Here is a 19,956-nt window from a genome sequence, read left to right on the forward strand (position 1 = left end):
AACTTCTCCGAAACTCGTGCAATCGTCGTCATCCTTTGCGCATGCGCCGTTGTGAGCCTACGTTTCCTCCCGTTATGTGTCATATATCAGGGTTTTCACCTGAAGAAGAACCAAAAGGTTCGAAAACGTTAGTGAAACAAAGTAAAGCGATTTAAGCACCGTTTTGGTTATCTAGAAGTAAGTCTGTTGAAGTTACGGTGTGTGTTGGAAGTGGTATTGTTGAATTTACTAAAAACAACAGAAATTAAACGAAAAATTTTAAATTGTTATTGTAGCTATTGAATTTTTGATGTTATCATCATCACAATTTAAACAAAAGAGCGGAATTTTTTTATCTCAGTTTGTGACAATTGAGATAAAAAGTCTTTTAACTCTTTGTTTCCTTTTATTCTTCTAATAAAAAATAAAATACGGCAATTCTATTTACTGAAAAAATAAATAAAAAAATGTAAGAAGCATTAGCAATTTTTAAATTAAAATTTTTCTTATTTCTTTCATTTTTCTGCATTTACAGAAAGATACAATGGATTAAAAAAGCAAAAAAACTACCTTAATCTTGTCTCGATAATCAATTTATTATTAAATTTCATATTAAAAAAATGCCGTTAAGCTTCTATTAATTCTTTTGATGCGATAAAAAAAAAAGAAAATTATTTAATAATTTAATTTTTTTTCTTCTGTTTGGAGTAATTTTTATTAAATTTCTATTAAAATTATGCTATTGAATTAACGAAATAATTTGGAGAATTTTATAGAATCGTTAAATTAAAAATGCTCTTTTTTATTCTACTGATTACTTATAGAATTTTTAAAATTATTTTACAAAATATTAATAAATTTCCTTAAAAATACAGTTATTTTCATGTTTCCTGGTTTGCAATTTGATGGCTTATTTACACCAAGGAAATATGCAATCCTTTAAGATTAATTATTACGCATGTACTTTCATATTTAAACATTAAATTACATATTAAAATTCTGTAAATTAAGTATTATTTATTACTCTATGCAGACATTAATTGATAATTTATTGTTTGATGTATTATTACAAAATGTACGTAAAAATGTCCAATCACTCCATCAACGGCTCAAGCTATAATTCAGTATGTTAAGTATTGTTATTCTGTTAAATTACCAGACAATTGTATGTATTTAGCATTTGTTTCGTGGCTGTTTAATAATAATACTCTCTTTTAAGTTAACATTTAATTATGTGTATTAATCAACTAAACTCTTAAGAACGAACAGATCTTTTCTAATTATTGTCTTAGTTTGTCGAAGACAGCGAATGCTTTGACCATACTTAATACAGAGCATATATCCACTGAGGACAAACTTCGGCTCTTCGATACCCTTATTGTGGTTCCCACACAGTTATTCAATATTATGTAAATGCAATCGGCACATCTCGAGTTTATAAGAAATTGTATAAGGATAGAAGAGCTGCAATAAGGATCTAGAATAGCTGCAGTTTGACCACCATGTGGGGAGTGTGGAGGGAAGAAGAGTATGTAGAAGACAGAGGAAACGGACTAAGCAAGTGGAAGAGAGCTGAAAGAAGCAAAAGAGAATATGTATGGATAGACAGAAATGGCACAAGATGGTCAAGTAGGGATGCGGTACATGATTTCAACATGTCCCAAAGGTGAGAATGGGTATTATAGATTAGATTAGATTATTTTAGTTACTTCAATAAACTGATGTGACAACAAAAAAATGGGAAAGTACCTTGTCAACTTTTGTTTAAGCTTTGTAAGGTTTCTACCTTAGATTTAAGAGTTAAATTTTTTCATTCATTTTGAATGTATCACTCATTCATTTTCATTTCTTTTTATGTGGGTAGTAGTGCAGAACCAATATTTTAACTCTGTTATAAATAATGCTACAAATTTAGTTCTTAAACAAATGAAGATAAATGTTTTCTTTATCTTTATTTAAGAAAACTCATTGACATTACACAAGTTCAAATAACACAAAAATATCACCTTATGGGAGTCAAAATGGTGAAACTAAAACAAGTTTCATAATTCTTGAGATCCAAAAGTAAAAAATTTGTGCATTTTTTCCCCCACTTTAACATTGATAAAGCAGTATTTTTGTGTTTTTAAAATGCATATCAGTTCAACATTTAACGTGAAGACAATGTTTAACATGTATTTAATGCAACATATAATGTGTGGACCCTTTTTTCTAATACTATTATTATGGATAAAACAACTGTAAAAGGATTAAGCAGTTAATAAACAAGCTGACAGAAAATAATTTGAGATTCTTGATTTGTTTGTTAAATAACAAAAATTTTAAATATATTTTTTTGAGTCTTTATAATTTAAAGAACAGAATAATGTTTTAAAATGACAGATTTTACAACAGGAAGTCATATCGTGGCTTACAGAAAAACCTTTGAACACAAAAGAGCAGCAAGAGAAGAATACACCAATGAACAAATTCAAACAAGTATGATTAATTCTTTCTATCCATGTTCTCTAAGTGAGAGCAGACTCGAGTAGTTTGTGAAGGATCAAGTCAAGTACACTCTGCATTCTCCAAGACAGACTTCTTGAATTATATGGAGACATGATTTAGTGCATAAATGTGTTAATCAAAGCCATAATATTATACAGTAGAAACATATAATGATGTAAATTAAATTTCTTATCTGCTTTTGAATCTGTTTAAATAAGAATTCTCTCACTGGATGGTAAATAATTAAAAACACAAAAGCTGGTTTGTTAATTATGTGTACATTTTTCAAGCCACTTTCGACCTTCTCCCTCTCCATTGTGTACACTGATGTATTTTTGGCAAGCCCTACCTTTAATTACACATTTGATATTTAGTAAATGCCCCGACATTTGGAGAAACGACTTAAAAATGTTCTGCATATGTTTTCTAACCTAAAGTTTATTCGCACAACTCGTAAGTGGGCTTATAAGAACAAATTCGCCTGCCACAAGAGAAGTCCGCCTAAATGCCTTGAATGACTCTCTCTCTGGGACTGTACAGATAGCATTTAAGGGACCTTCCATCAACTATATTAATGTTAATTAATATTGAAAACGTTAAAACAAAACTTCCACTTTATTCATTGTTAGTGAATGCTGTTATGTACATGGTATGCTCAAAAAGTTTTGGGAACAGGTCAAAAAATTAAAATATGGGATATAAAAGAAATTTATTTAAGATTTCTCAAAACAGTTGCTCTTTTCTTCAGCCAATCTATGAAAATTTAGAAAAATCGGCTTCTCTTGGGGATGACAAAATCTTTGATTTGTCTCATGCAAATTCTATCAAATCTAAATGCTTACCTTGTAAAGTTGACAAAAGACATATTATTGGACAGGTGAAATAATCAAGAATGATTATCTTAACATTATATGACAATTACACAAGCAATTTGCCAAAAAATATGTGAAAAAATGGCAACAGAAAACTGGATTCTCCATCATGACATCATCAGACTGTGTATAGAGATTAGAGAGGTTGAGGCGCACGTTTTAAACTTGTAAACGTGTACGTGTGACGTTTGGCGCCGCTTTCCCGTAAGCCTAAAAGTTTGACAATGGTGTTTGGATAGTCGGTGGAATCACGCTCGACATTTCAAACACCATCGTCAAACTTTTAGGCTTACGGGAAAGCGGCGCCAAACGTCACACGTACACGTTTACACGTTTAAAACGTGCGCCTCAACCTCTCTACTAACTGGAAAAATATAGAACTTATTCTTATGTAACTACCTTATCCCCCGATCTCACTGATTAAAACAACAGAAAATTCTTATTTGAAATGCAATCTATCATTCTATATTGCTTTGAATTTAACATGCAGTTCCCTTGTATATTCAAAGTTAAAATTAAATTGTGCTTTAAATTCAAAATACTTTTTAAATTCAAGTTACTGTTCAAAAGATTTTATATTTTCTTTAATTATACTTAATTTTAAATACATTATTGTCGTCATTACTCTTTAAAGGTCTTTTAAACTATATTTTACTCTAATTATTATCCAATTTTTCTCTATTTATAAAGTGTGGCATGTTTTAAATCCAAAGCAAATGAGTGTATGACTATAAACAGCCATTTAGTTTATATTTTTTAAGAAATTTCATTCCATTCATGCCATAAATATTGCAAATGACAATAATAATAAATAATAATAATAATATAACGTGTTACAACTAAAATACTTCATACAGTTACATTGCATGACTGGCAGATTTTTTACGAATTGTAAACGTGTGTGTGTATCCAGCAAAATGGCTATGTCACTCCTCTAAAATAAAGATCAGGAGAAATTTTGCTTTGTTTTCGTGGAAGTGATCATCATGTAAATAATTCTGTTTTGTCATAAAGTTTGTTATGTTATACGATATTTTTTAATCTTTAAATTGTGTGATTTTCAATTTAATTTGAATTGTAATTTAATTTAATTAATTAAAGCTTTTATAAATTTGTTAAAACTAAGATAAATTAATTAAAGAGCTTAATTTTCTAAAGTGTTTTTCATGTTATTCTGAATATTTTGACTAAGAATTGGTTCATAATTTAACATTGTCAGCTGTTAGAATAATTTAATATATATTAACCTTTCTATTCATTTCAGAAATGATACTGTTAGAATAAAACTACATAAAAGAATTATTAAAAGATATATTATGAAAACAACAGTGTACAAGTTTTGTAAGGTTTTAGCAATAATAATAGCGAGGTTGAGGCCGAAGTTTTAAATGCGAAAACGTGTACGTCGGACGTTCAGCGCTGCTTTCCTGTACGCCTAGAAGTTTGACAATGGTGTTTGGAATGTCGAGTATGATTCCACTGACTATCCAAACACCATTGTCAAACTTCTAGGTTTACAGGAAAGCAGCGCTGAACGTCCAACATACACGTTTTCGTGTTTAAAACTTTGGTCTCAACCTTGCTAGTATTGATTTTGAAATCAATAAATATACAGGTAGCCCTCGATTAATGCACTCTGTTAATATATTTTTGTTTTAACACAGTTTATTGATTATGAACAGTTTCTGTACTGTGTGCCATGTGGTTCCATGCATAATTTCCAAAATAATTCATATAATTACACATCCTCTCCTCTTGATACTTTGTAAGGGGCACCAAGAGGAGAAGGTGTGCAATTATTTGAATTATTAAGGAAATTATTTTAAAAATAAGTTATAAGGGATAATTTATCAATAACATTATGGGATGATGAGTGGAAAGGGCATGCGAAGGGTAAGCCAGTGGGGGCACAGACTGACTGATCACATCTCAAACCTCCAGAACAATGGGACCTTAGTTTGTATGAGTGACAGAGGCTAGATGTGACCCCGTTCCAGATAAGGTCATTAATAGGGCAAAGTAGTGTGTTCAATCAACACTAATTTTTTTTAAAATATATCTTCTGTGTTAATTGAAGACTAGTTGCATTACATAAACTAATTACAATATTCAGTTAATTAATATTTATTGATTATTAAGAGAAATATAATATGTTAATACAATTATTATCCAAAGTAATAAATTTTGCATGCAATTTTAAATAAAAAAAAAAAAAAAGACAGCAAATTCATTGATATCTTAAGAGGGTTTTCATTGGATCAAATTTCATTTAAGCTCTAACAAGTCAATAATCTGATATGTACATACATCAGTCATAAAATATGATAAAAATAATTCATTTATGCTTTAATTTTTTGTATATATTAATAAAAATTGTATTAATCTACTAAAAATCTCCAGTAGTTTCTCTGTACAATTTATTCGATTGAATTTTAAATTTCATAAATATTTTAAAGTTATATCAAGTTACACTTTAAGTTAAAAATATAGAGGAAACTTACTTTCTATTTTTAAAAAATCTAATAAAAATTTTACATTATTTATATTAAAATATATGCAAAGTTATTCTAAACTGTTGTAATTTAAGAAAAAATAAAATAAAATCTTACAATTTTAATTTACAAAATAGTGTTTTAATCAATATTTTTTACTTCTAAATAATGAAATGATAATTTTCAATATTTAAAATTTAATTTCTATTAAATAAATAATTAATGTATTTCCTATTAAGTTTTATTCTTTTAAATCAAAGAATAATTTACAAATTTACCTTGCACGTCGGTTCGTACGTCTATTATTCTGCTAGAATCTCCTTCGGTCTTCCAAGTGTAGGCTTTTATCCAAATTTTATACTGAGTGTACGGATCTGAAAAGAAAAATAAAAAATATATATATATGTATTTTTTATTTCTATGTAATCAAACTTTAAATAATTAAAATTATAGTTTTATTTTACTCTGGGACTTACAACTATCGAGTAAACTAACGTCTTAAATTATTGATTACATAAAATCTCATCAGCTAATAGAACGTGATTGAAAACCTGTCCGTACTATATTAAATTTGGGAGTTTACTAAAGGGATACGAATTGAAAACATCCTTTTCAATTTTTACTGATTTACAGAAAAAAGAGAGATAATTTCATTTGAGCGGTCCCGAATTGAATCGAGCCGAATCGATTGCAAACAGAGTGCGACGTAAGTTTTCTATATTTATTGATTTAAAGAATGAACTAAAAGTAATTTGGTCTGACAATGTGAGCTTTGAAAACTGGAAAAATCCTACAGAAATTCTTTTTTTGAACTCGGATATGTGTCAAGAATGTAATTCTAAACAAGCATTCCGGTTGATGTGTGTATATATATATTCTTTATTTTTACTTTCTATCACAGAAGAAAATTAAGTCAATTAATTTAGAAGGATGATTAAATGTTAATATCAATAATAAACTAAATATTAAGTTTTAATAAAGAATTCTGCCAATAAAATCTATTTATTTAAGCTTAAATTAACAATAAACTATTCTATAATTCATCGTTAATAAAAAAATAAATCATTTTGTTAAATTATCAAAATTTATTTTTATACATTTTGTATCGTGTAATAAAAAAAATAAACTAGAAAAGATAGCAATTAAATTATTAAATATTAAATTACCGGCAAATAAATTTAGCAGTTACTGCCGAATTACTCGCCGGCTAGCAAGAGTTACCGACAGAGTTACCAGCAAATTGTGGACTAAGGCAAGTTAAATTATCGACGAACTGACTAACATTTGCTAACAAGTTATCGACTGACTAACAATAGTTAAATTAATTAAAAAATAAATTAAATTAACAGATGTATTTGATATTTCCAATTTTAAATATGAAGTAAATTAATTTTTTCTATTAATACTTGAATATTCAAATGATAAGATCTCTAAAGCAATGCTAAAGTATATTTCTGAGATTTTGTATTATATACTTATATTTTAAATGGACACAATATTATCTTTAATTAACATTAAATTTGCCTCATTAAAGATAAGGCAAATTTAATGTTAATTAAAATTGTGTTCAAGAGATTGTGTAATGTTAATGAGAAAGGATTAACTGCAAAGAGTCGAAGTAGCACCCAACAATAACGATTACATAATTGAAAAGAAATAAATCTCTAAACCAACAGTTTTACTTAAAAACAACGTAAAAATGCCAATTTAAAGGTTTTATTTCTTAAATAAGATTGATATTTCTACATTTGTCATAAATACTCACTTAAATTAGCCAGAACGAATTCCATATCGCGACGGAGATCGGTCGTCTTGCGGGTTTCCGTAAGATTACGAGCCATGTGTAAATAGTAGACCTTGTATCCTCTCACCACGCCGTTGGGCCTTTCCGGTTGGTGCCATCTTAAGCGAATCGAGCTGTCCGTGACTCTGACGACAGTTAAATTTAACGGGGCACTCGGAACTAAAACCGCAAATGGTAGTCTAATCAGTTTGGATATTTATTTAAAATGTTAATTAAATATCCCGAGACAAAAACTTACTTCCTTCGTCCGTCATAACTGCTACGCTGGTCGGCGGACCGTCTCCTTCCGGATTAAATACTTGTACGGATACTATATATTGCGTAAACGTTGCCAAATTGCGAATGGTATATCCCTAATGAGAAAAAAATGCACATAAAAAAAATGGTAATAGATTAATAGCCCACGATATTAATATAAATCAATTTATTTTCTTTTCTAGCAGCAATAAATCCTTCACTTAATGTGCTGACTAACATAAAAGAGAGTTAAAACTGATCAAACTGATACTAACCATTACACTTCAGATATATAAATATTAATAGAGAGCAGCTATAAATGTTTATTCAATGTATCATTTGTTCTATGTTAAAGCTCAAGTTCAACATTTAGTCATTTTTATTTTTTTTTGAATTTGGATTATTTGCTCTTTATATGATAAAAAAAAAAAAAGAAATTACTGTAGAATATGTGCTGTATTTCATCATTTTTATGATAAAATAATTATTTGAAGAATAATAAATGAGCAGTGAAGATCAGAGTTCTTCTAAATGTAATTTTGTGTGGATATGTTTGATAAATTTTACTTCTAATCCCACAAAATTAAGGTAAATATTCAAGTTTTAAATGTTAAAATGCATTGTCAGGCATTACCACATCAAATCATTTATTTATATTTGTCTAACAAGACTTTTAGCCTACTTCTAGACTTTATATAAACATTAAAAGTCGATAAGCTTATCAGAGACGGCTGCGTTCGGCTCTATGAGGCCTAAATTATAGGCGTAAGAGTGGCAAGAGCACACAGTATTTCCTAATTAAACTCATCTTTCTCATCTTCTGTTCCAAAGTATGACATTACACGACGTTGAAAGTATGCGACGAATCATCCGCGCGTTGTTCAGAACCCATCCGCAACACAAATATGCACAACCGCATATCATTTTAAAAATACTGATAATCGGGAAGCCGTTATCTAAACAAAACAGAATGCGCTGCATTATTTATCTTGCCGGTGTAGTTTTTTTGCGTAGTTGGGAAATAAATCCAACATGCAAAACCTGAATAAATACATTTCTGTGTACTGGAGCTTGCAAAATAATAGGATACCTTTTGGAATTTCTAGTTTATTTTCTAATCTAGCAGTGTTGAAATCCTACGTGCAGTTAGGTAATAATACAGATTACTTTATAACAATAGAAAAATAAATCTAGAAACTTGAGAAGTGGTTAAAATTACTGGTAGACGGTTTAGCGAACCTTAAACTTGACACACTCCAAGGTCCTTCAAGGCCATAAGGAGTTTTTAACACCAGCATCTTAAGTTACTGGACTCCTCATAAAAAGCACCAATTAATAAATAGGAAGAGTTACGCTTTCATCGAGACGTTTATAAACAAGAGATGGGGGAGGGTGAGGACGAGAGAAGACAAGAGCAAGGTGCCAAGGATTTTTATAGAACGGGCCTTCACCTTGAAAACAGCATCCTTTGTTTAGGGATTTCCTTTACGCAATACTGCATGGGCAGGGGGGGTTGTCCGTTTTTCTTTTCGTTAAAGGGTAAGAGGGGGAGCTCGTTTGTAAGAGAGAATTCTTTAATCAAAGTCCATAAACTTACTCTGACGGTGGGATCGCGTATGGTGATGACTTTTTCCTCCTCCGGTTTATCTCGAGGCCTAAAGGTGATACGATATCCCAAAAACTCTCCGTGTATCGTCGACTCGGGCGGTGGCGCCCACTGCAGGCGAATCGACGTACTACTGACGTTGTAAGCGCTGGCGATGGTGGGCCTTCCATCCGGCACTATGGTTAGAATGTAGTTTAAGTGTGTGCTAGCCCGTTTTTTCTTTAATTTCGTAGTGTTATTTACTCACCTTCTCGCAGTGTCACCATGTAATACGACTCCTTACTGGGTTCGCTCCCTCCTATGGCGTTAACGGCCACCACGCGAAAGGAGTAGACTGTGAACGGTTCCAAATTCGTCACCTGGAATCTGGTGTGGTTGTTCGGGGTCTTTATCCCTTTCCTCAAGTCCCACTGTCCTTTTTCTCCTACTCTGAAATGTTCAAAGGCGCACATTAGTGCTTAGATCTGACTGTCAATGTCCTTCGCTCCCAACCTTGAATGGGGTGGAATAGAGGGAAAAAAGCGCGTGCGTTACCTGGAAACGTTCCAGCTAATAAAACACATTACGGTTAATCGCGAATTTTAGAACCCCCCTCGTAGCAGCTGGATAATCGGAGTCTAGCATCAACGGTATGCAGTTAAGACGGGTTTGTGATATTCTACAATAGAGTCAATAATACTCACTTCTCCCCCCCCTAAATTCTACAATAGTGCGGTGATAATGTACTAACCCAAATCAAGACTGTGTTTCGATAATATAATTCTACATAATTTTTAAATTTAAAAAGAATTTAACGTGTTAGGTGTTAAAAGACTGTCAAATTCCAAACCCCCTTCTCGCTTAGAGGTCAGGAATATTCTATTTTTTATATAAATATTTCGGCATTTGTTCTTGATACGGGCCTAACCGTAAACTGAGTTAAACAAAGTGTGGTCCAAAAGTCAGTCGACCGCTATTTGTATTATACGTCCAAGATTATATAACCCCCCTATAACACTGTTGATTATTCTGTTTTATATGAATTCCATGTTGTACGAGTCACTTAGATTTTACAAATACGTGAGCCATTCACAGCCCGGCACACGTATTTGTAAAATCTGACTCGTACAACATGGAATTCATATAAAACGGAATAATCAACAGTGTTATAGGGGGTCGACTTGTATACTTGGCGAATACAAACCGACCGAAGAAGCGTAATACAAAAATATTAAGGCAGCAAAATTAGTGTTTATAATGGTTAACCGAGTTTTAGGCCACCCTGTATAATCTTTTGTACTTTATACACATAATTTTCTGTGTGTTTTACGTTTATAATCGCTATTTAGAATGCGAAATTAGTCATTATTTACATAAAAATGATAGGATACATTCCAACTCCACCAAGATAAGGGGCAAAAATATGGTTCAAGATAATTCCCCGCCTTAAACAAATTAACTTAGAAAAATGTCCACGTTAAACTTGACTCGAACGGGGGTATAACACTGTACAGAATATAGATTTTTTACCGCATTTCTCCTCGTGTAGCGCTTCCAAAAATGACTCTAAACGTAAGCTTACGTTCGAAGGTACTGTACATCTGTATAATTAAATGTACAGTACCTATCCGAAACGGGAATTAGGCCATACATCGATCAATTTGGTCAGAACGTTCGGGGTGATTGACGTTATGTGACAGCTTTGAAGACCGAAAATCAGAATTTAAAGCGGGGATTAGGCAAGCATCACTTATTAAATTTCTATTGATAACACTGAAAACTGCGTAATTGTGTTTTAAAAACCGGAGCGATGGCTCAACTTTTTAATATAGAAACCTCATTTTGGAGGGGGGACGACTAGCACCGGAAGTGACGGTTTTAAAAATGATAATGGAGGAGGAATTAAGAGTTTGATTGGTCGTAGGATGGCTCGATTTTGTGTGCAGAATGTTAACGGTGGCGAAATGGAGAAAGGACAGAACAATACTCTTAATTGCGCCAGCTGAACGAGGGGGTGGTTGGGGGTCAGAAGACAGCATCTGGATGCGATAGCCGAAAGATTAATAACGTTAGCCATTCTGGTATATGGGTCACGTATGTCTACGCGAGAGGCGGGCTAACGAATTAAATAAATTCTGTCCATTCTTTTGTAATTTCTGTGCACGGGATTGGAGGTAGGTAGGAGGAGGAGGAGGAGGACATCGCGCCAAGTAAACGCAAACGTTCGATTGTATCGATCGCGTCACTTGGCAACGGGTACATCACCACTGGTAACGAGGTAAAGTCGGTTGGAGGATGGTAAAAAGTAGTTAAAGGCAGCGATGTTATCGTTAGAAAACATGGCCGAACCGACAGAACAAAACGATTTACCTACGTACCTGAGGAAGATGACGTAGTACTTGATAGGGCTGTAATGGTTGTTGCCGCTCGGTGCCCACGAGAGATTAGCCGATCGAGAAGTAAATCCCATCATTAGAGGCATGCCAGGGGGGTCGGGTACATCTGCCAAAAAAATAAAAGACGAGAGTCAGAAAATTATTTTTTTAAAATAAAGACAAAGAGAGGGTCGAAATCTCTCTTTCGAAACCCGCATTTACCGCATCTCGCATTAATTACAGTAGAGTTATTTTATTTACAAAAGCTATTTTACGCTCCGACACGGTGTATTCTGTAAATGGTGCTAATTACCGGCATCTCTTTTTGACTCGTTAACTCCCATCTCCGGTTAATTTGCATGGCAACGAATATAATCTAATAATAAACCTAACGACCTCGTACCTGTGTTGGCAACAATCAATTCGCTAAAACCCTATATACGAACCTCGGTTCGTTCGATATTTCGTGTTTTCTCCACCACGACGCGCCGGAAAATCGAAAAAAGAATATGGCTCGATCCTTAAAGTATTCCTGTCAGAACACCTCCCGGGCCTACGAGACGTGTGATAGAAGGCGACGACATAGAAAAAATAAATAAATTCCCTTTAAACGTCATTTCTACTTTATTCCGATATAACTTTTTACATATTTATTTTTCCGAGTGTAACTGGAAGCGCTCTGAAATCTCTTACACACCTCGTTGTAACGCGGACACGATTTCGTAGGGTGTAAGATTACTGTTTATGTTAACGGCAAACTGTAAACAGATTCTTTAATGTCTCTCATCTTTAAAGGATTTTTAAATCCGTTAAAGATGAGACATATTTTTGTTTAGGCAAGGATCGAGTAGGAGAACCTCTAAAACATTTTTTCGGTGGTCCTAATTTTTCTCGGGAAGAGCGGGAGGGATAAAAAAAAAAAAATAATAATCATCAAAGTCAGTTACACACTACACGTCCTTCTTTTGTTCCTTCCAAAAGCAATTTCTCTACAAAACCCGAAGGTTGCAACCCCACCTCCACTTGTTTCTGGAGTGCCATTTTTTTAAATCCATTGTATAGAAGATCCTTCTCCGCGCTGGAGAGTAGCAATTTTTATTATTATTTTTTTAGTTTTTTTTTCTTCTATTCGGAGGGGAGAGACGTGGCAGTGTTTCTCTAATGTTTACTCCGGTTATTTAACCCGCTGTCACGTGACGATCCCAGTACCATCGGGACGCAACGATTAAGGATATTGTCGAATGTGAAAGACACGCTCGGCTGGCGACGCTTCTTCCGATTTTCACTCGGGAACACGTCATGCTTGAGGGTCGTCCAGTTTTATAGTAACTAACCTCCCCCCTCGCGGCACCTGGCTAAACACTAATTCGAATATCCCCCGACTTCGCTCCTCGTTATCGCTTTTGTCATAATCGATATTTAATTGAAGAAGGATAGGCGAATGTGACGTCACAGACGGCAAAAGTCAACTTTCTCCCCCCCCCCTTCGAACGGGATGGCGCGGAAAGGGGTGTAACAATCCCTTAGATTGGCCGAGCTTTAGGGAATTACTTAAGATTGGCGAAAATCTGTAGGGTTTTTGCCTGATGGAGCGGTGTTATCGGCTTCCAAATCTAATAAATTTGCAAGCGATCCTTCCATTTCTTTAAGTGTGACACACCGCTGTAATTCTCTACTCGTCCTTACAGCCGCCATAAAAATCCATTTGGTACTTACCGAATTGGTAAGGATTTTATTTCGTCTTTTCCAATTACTGTTCTACAATTTTATTCGACCCTAAGCTCTACTTTTAACGTTTCGTTCTTGCCGCTACACGTTCCATCTTGGCAAACTAACCTTTAGCATTTTTTCCTCGTTACTCCCCTCCTAAAATCTTAACCTTACAACGCTATTCTTGGCATAACTATTCTAACCTTATAACTCCTTTGGCTTTCTTCTTGCCTTGACACTGTGCGTTTTAAGTGTATTTTGCCCTATTGACGGCCTTAAAATTCCCTATTTTAAACGGCTAAACTGACGTTTTACTCTTGTCCTCACCGCTGTATTAGCTGCATATTTTCCTACAAGCCGCGTAACTAACTTTTGGGCCACCCATTAACGGGTTTAGAAACTATCTTTCTACCCGTAAAATTACCTCTTTATTACGCCGCAGCGAACGCCTAGAAATGTAATTCTGGCGATACAATTACACAGGGACTCATTACAATTCGGATGCGAAATTCTTTCCGTTGGAACGGGAATAAAACAAGATTTATCCTTAAGATAAATTTTATTTTATCCTTAAGATTTACCCGTAAGGTTCTGGTGAAACCAGCAGCAGCAGCTGCAGGGAAATAAAATTGTTAGACAGATAGTAGCAGGCGCGGAATAAAATTGTAAGCTAGCGATAAGTAGGAAACGGATTTTTATGGCAGTCGTAAGGACCAAGCGGGTTCTACCTTGCCAACATTTTGGCATTTTACCCTATCAATGCGGTCTGGTTTATATAATACTAACTTCCTCCGTATTTTTCCTACCTCTAACGTAATGCCTCACTCCTGAAATATACGTAATGCCTCACTTTCCTAAGTATTAAAACCCCTGCCGCTAACGATCACCCCCCCAAAACTTTAATGCTTTATCCCCTATTAACCCACGTAGCATTCGTAATACCTTATAAAACCCCCGTTCGGTCGGCGAGATCCCCCGAAAATGGGTAAATTAATTCTACACAAAAGGGGGATTTTGGGACGTTCGCCGGGGTTCCAAAATACCCGATCGACCGAGCGGAAGTACCGCAGACCCAATGCGTTTCCTCCCCCCTGCCTTTTTCAGCGATCGATAAACGCCTTCGACAGATTAACCGCATTTCTATTATCCCATTGTAGTCCATAAACGAACTTCCAAAGTCGTAACGAGAGAGGAATCGATTTTCGAACGGCCCGGAGCATCTCCCCCCCGAAACTTTATTTTATTTTTTTTCTATTTTCCGAACGAGCGCGTACACTACTATAACCGTGTGACGTCATTATCTTATTGACTCTTCCCGTCTCCAATTACCGCAACGCAGGAAGTAATAGAGTGTCATTTCCGCTTCTATGTAACCAATCAGTTAGATTTAAAACCCCGAATTGTCCGAATGACGATTCTTTCGCATGGCCGGAGCTCGAGAGCAAAGGGGTAGTGACCCCGGTTCCCCCCCCCGGCGGCGGGGGAGGGGAGACGAAGAACTGGAACACCCCGCTTAAAAAGGGGAAAGTTGAAAGCGAGAGTAAACAGCGCGCGGGAAAGTCGCTGGTCGGATCGGTTATCGAACCCACCCCGCTTGTACCGCATGCTTAATTAAGAGAACGTCGTGTTACTGCGCTTTTTTTTACTGCATCGGAAATTATTAATTTACCTTCTGTACTCCCATTTATTTTTTAATGGCGGCGATAATTTTATAAGGTGAGCGCGTGCGGCCGTAAAAAAAAAAAAAATGTTCCCAATCGTTTATTATTCGCTTTAACTCGCCCCCCTCTATTAAAAGCCGAGTATCGCTCGGTAATTGGACGAGTAATGCGCGCTAATCACGTGATTGGTGTTGACAAATACCGCGGCCGGGTTTCGAATTAAATCGGTGGGGACGAGGCGCCAATCGAACCTAACACGGGACTCGAACGGCCGGTCGATAGTCGACCCCGCGACAGCGAAACAGAGATAGCGATCGATATCCGCGACCGAATAAATGCGATAAATTCCTCTCGCCGGACGGATTCGGCGCCGTAGGTAACACGATAATAGAAAGTAGTAGAAAAACTCACCCTGGACGAAGAGCTTGACCACTCCGTCTTTGCGTCGCTTTCCGTTGACGGCGCACGAATATTCTCCGCTGTCCTCCGTTCGCACCCGACGAAAGTATAGGGTGTAGGTGTTGGGCAGTATGGACACGTGCGAAGCGGCTTCCCACGTGGACTTGTGCTCCCCCTGAATATCCACGATTTTCTTGTCCTCCTTCCACCATTCGATCCGATGCACCGTTTTGGCATCCACCACCTCCCTGCACTGGATGGTGACGTTGTGTCCGACCTGAACGTATATGTGATCCACTTCATCATCTGCGGGATAGCAAACGGGGGGGGGAGTGTGAGAGGATGAGTGAACGTTTTTCGAACGGAGTTTTAAGAGAGAAAATCGCCCTCCCCACCGAGTGACGAGAGCGTTAATACACGTAATAATTTTCCTCCCCGTCTTAATTAGACCTTAACGAGGACAACCGATGTGAATGACTAAGTAATTGCTACACTTCCAAGAAACGTTTTCGATCGTTTAAACTCGAACTAACGAAATGCGAAGGGTCAAAAACGATAGTTAAACGACCCCGGGGTTAGAAAATCCGCCAGATAACAACACCCTCCCCCCCGTAAGGCGGAAATCGATAATTCTCCACGCCTTAACCACGGTAATAGTTACCGGGTGCACGGATAAACCCTCGGAGTCACGGAAAATCGATGCTGAAACTCGGCGACGTTCTCTCTCTCTCTTCTAGCCGGTTAACCGAGAGAGAAAGAGAGAGACGTCCCCCCCGAACAAAAACTATGCGGAGAAAGTCGACAGGAAACATAGGTTTGGCGTCACGAACTCTCCACGACACGGTTTATTACCGTCGGACTACCTAAAAACGGGAGCAACACCACTCCCAACACGGCACACAGAGAGTGGGGGGGTCAGAGGTGAAGATACGGATCGTGATAGGCTTCTCCGCTAAATCGTGCATGCGATACAGCTGCCGTCTTAGCCCGGAGGCTTCACGATCTCGACTAGAGACAGATGGTAGGAGGGAGGGACTACCTACCTCCATTGTGTTCCGAGTGTGAATGTTATCTGGGGAGGGGGGGTGAAGCGTCCAACCCCGGTAAATATTTCGGGCCCGCGTGGGCCGAAAATCGATAGCGTGTGTATGTACGTGTGACGTCGGGAAACACGGAATGTTGTTAGTGTCTTTTTGGGGCCTTCGATCGAAGGACAGTCATCCGGAAAGGGACAGCTCCGTAACGACACACGGGTTAAGTGTGGGTTGCGTGAAAAAATGGTGCAGTAATATCCACCCGGCCGAGTCGATAACCTTTTATTTTATTTTTTTTTTTTTATAAATACCCCATTGGAGCGGGATCTTCCGAAGTCTTTAGAAAAGCGGGGTGATCTTCTCCCACAATCTGACACAAACGAAGGACATTAAGCTGAAGTGGCATATCGAGACGAACCTTTAATAGGCGTTCGTTGTCGGACTACCGGGTCGGACAATAGCCCCGACACTACTCGTCACCCCCGTCATTAACCGAAAAGGAAAAGCTAAACTTTCCGGGGGGAGGGCGTAAGATTTGGGTCATACGCTACCGAAGAATCGGGAGAATGCCGGATAAATCGATTTTTCCCCGCTCGCACACACACACACACACACACACCATATAAAATATACAAAGCCGAGAGGGACCCCGCGCATCGGCAGTGACGTAAGCGGGGAGTGTGTGTGTGTGTGTTGTGTTGTGGGGGATCGGTGGGTGGGATGCGATGGCCCCCTCCGCAGTTCTTTATTTTCTAATTATCCAACGGGATGATTACACTTCCTTATTAAGTCGTGTGCTGAGAATGTCGCTACACGCGAGAGAAACCCGAGCGGGCACGGAATGCCAAAATGGCCACTGGGTTTATATAGTGACGTGAGGGGGGAGGAGAGCGAGATCGGTTACGCGACGTTTCCGAAAGCCGAAACGTCACACCAACGTGACGTTGCGTCGGGAAATTCGGACGGGACCCGAAAGAATTCGGAAATATCACGGATCCGGTCGCATCCGAAACGTTTACCACCAAAACCGCGAGGGGGCGGGCGGAGGTTTTTATATTTTTTAGGGGTTTTTTCGGAGGTTTACCGACACCTACCTCTGTAATGTATTCCCTGTGCGATCCATATTAGTAAGTAGATGACTGGACAAAGTCGCAACCTTTGCCAGATCATTATCTAGAATTCCGTAGGGGAAGAAACCATCTTTTTCTACCTTATTTCCATCGAAGTATCGTTCGAAACGACAGAATATTTTTCTTTTAAATCCGGCAAAACAAGAACATCGCGTCTACATCCACATCCCAGTTCGGCTGGCAGCCAACTGATCGTCTGCCGCTCTCGCTCCGTTTCTCCGCTTGGTGGCGCCTCTCGGGCTGTAGAAAATCGAACTTTATCGACCCGAACCTTTAATCATCGCTAGAATAAATCGTCTCGACTTAATAAACAATTCTAACCCGATCGATTTATCGATACGCTGTCGGAAAATTAAAAAAATAAATAAAAATAATTTCGCGCGGATATTAATACGCAGCAAAAATTCCATCGATAAATTTCTTTTAATTTAAAAATTTTTTTTTTCGAGATTTAATTAAAAAAAATNATCCGTTTGGATTATCATACAAAGGAGCTAGCCGTTGTTAATTAATTGTTAACTACACTTAGACTCTCCGACGACACACAAAAAACAGGAATAAGAACACAAAAAAAATTCCGCATTGTTTTTAATAGCTCTATTGTAATTTATCTGAAACATTCGCCAACGTTTCTTCCACGAAAAAAAGCAGAAGTTCTCAGTGTGAGGTCTACTTAATTTAATTTTAAAAATGGATTTTTATCAAATTGTTTCATAATATAGATGGCGTAGATTTTTTTTTCTTTGTGTTCGGAAACAAGTAAATAACCCGCTTGTGGCATTTGGAGTAATAAAGAGTGATAACAAAGCTGACAAAGGTCGACCTTTCTGAACGCATCTATCAAAAAGTAGGATCGGAAGGTTAACGAGTGTATACAGATTACCGGTTCTGTTAGAATGAGTCTCGAAAATTCGGGTTTTTAAAATGAAATTTAAGAAGAATTTTTCTGTGTTAGTAGAGTAAAGAAGTGTAAAATGGCATCTAAAATAGGTAGGGCTAAGATATTTACAAGGCCTCATCGACAAACAAAACGCCCTTTTGGATGGCTAGTGTACATACTTTTCGGGATATGTTTCTTAATTTGTCATCAACATGAAACTTTCGAATTCACGAATTGTAAACAACCTTTTTAACCTTGTGTTTTCTGAAGAAAATTTGGTTTCTACCCAAGAACTGGATGGATTCGGAAAGGTCATACGTAGACATCCTTTTTTTTTTTTTTTTTTTTTTATTTACTCGGTCACGCAAAACGTGATCCTTGTCACAGATGAAAGCATTTTTAAGTTGTTTGATCTTCTCTTTGTCCATTTGTTGCTTGACGGGTTCGTGACCGATATTTTAAAGACGGTTGNTCGGTCACGCAAAACGTGATCCTTGTCACAGATGAAAGCATTTTTAAGTTGTTTGATCTTCTCTTTGTCCATTTGTTGCTTGACGGGTTCGTGACCGATATTTTAAAGACGGTTGTGGATTCGCTTTATTTACGCAATTTTTGTTTTTTTTGTTGAATCGCAATTGTGAATCGGTGGTTAAAATTGTGGGAAGTGTATTTGTTGTTATGGCTGAATATCTCGTCACAACATTCTTAGAAAAGAGTCATCGCCTGGCATCACTTAGAAAGGAAGTCATGACCTATCCTATGCTCTGTTTTATTTGATCTTTGCATAAAGGTTACAGGAACCACGCCACAGAAGAAAATCGTTTTAATTGTCTCTCGTATGTCTCTTATACCACGATAAACACAGGAGTTTCCTTCTTAAAAGCTAGCAAGAGAAGGTCAAAGTTTAATATAGCAGATATCAACAATATTAGCCTATATTTAAAGGTCGAGGATCAGTCGAGACATTTTTTTTTTAATGCCATTTCTAAGGCCATAAGTTGAAGCAATCAATAAACGTTTCGTGTGAATGACCAAAAGTAATTGTCAGTGTCATAAGACAAGCGTTTTTTTTTTTCTTCACGCTAACCCAATTCTAAATATTTATATAAATAATTCAGGAATTAAGGATGGATTCGTGACGTAACGACTCAAGGCATGTAAAAAGTAAGAATTAAACAACTTGGTTAGATGAAGTCTGATCACTTTGAACATCACCTACACCTTATAATTAGCGTGAATTAATAAAGAAGCGGAGGTCAAAGATATCTACGTTCAGGCCATTTCCCTCGTGAAAATGGAAAACGCCTTTAT

The 19,956-nt window shown here is 36.5% G+C and overlaps 1 protein-coding gene across 1 annotated transcript; it reads right to left on the reverse strand.

Moving 5' to 3' along the window:
* Positions 1-6,068: 6,068 nt before the first annotated feature.
* Positions 6,069-17,966, reverse strand: LOC111641595 (protein sidekick-2-like). Its single transcript, XM_023387780.1, has 8 exons — positions 17,730-17,966; positions 15,614-15,907; positions 11,835-11,958; positions 9,725-9,906; positions 9,469-9,653; positions 7,873-7,987; positions 7,596-7,793; positions 6,069-6,204 (listed from the first exon to the last, which is right to left on the reverse strand). Exons 1-8 carry the CDS (start codon positions 17,803-17,805, stop codon positions 6,080-6,082), a joined length of 1,299 nt encoding a protein of 432 aa, XP_023243548.1. The 5' UTR covers positions 17,806-17,966; the 3' UTR covers positions 6,069-6,079.
* Between the last annotated feature and the right edge of the window lie 1,990 nt (positions 17,967-19,956).

The sequence above is a fragment of the Centruroides sculpturatus genome, unplaced genomic scaffold (assembly GCF_000671375.1).
Source record: "Centruroides sculpturatus isolate CEXI.00-Female unplaced genomic scaffold, Cexi_2.0 scaffold1532, whole genome shotgun sequence".
Classification (NCBI taxonomy): domain Eukaryota; kingdom Metazoa; phylum Arthropoda; class Arachnida; order Scorpiones; family Buthidae; genus Centruroides; species Centruroides sculpturatus.

Excerpts from the sequence above, each read along its gene's own strand:
- LOC111641595 (XM_023387780.1), bottom strand. The coding sequence starts at position 17,805 with ATGATCTGGCAAAGGTTGCGACTTTGTCCAGTCATCTACTTACTAATA. Across the intron at positions 11,959-15,613 it reads GGTCAAGCTCTTCGTCCAGG|ATGTACCCGACCCCCCTGGC; the intron begins GTGAGTTTTTCT and ends TTTTTTTGGCAG. Across the intron at positions 7,988-9,468 it reads TACGCGATCCCACCGTCAGA|GGATATACCATTCGCAATTT; the intron begins GTAAGTTTATGG and ends TTTTCTCATTAG.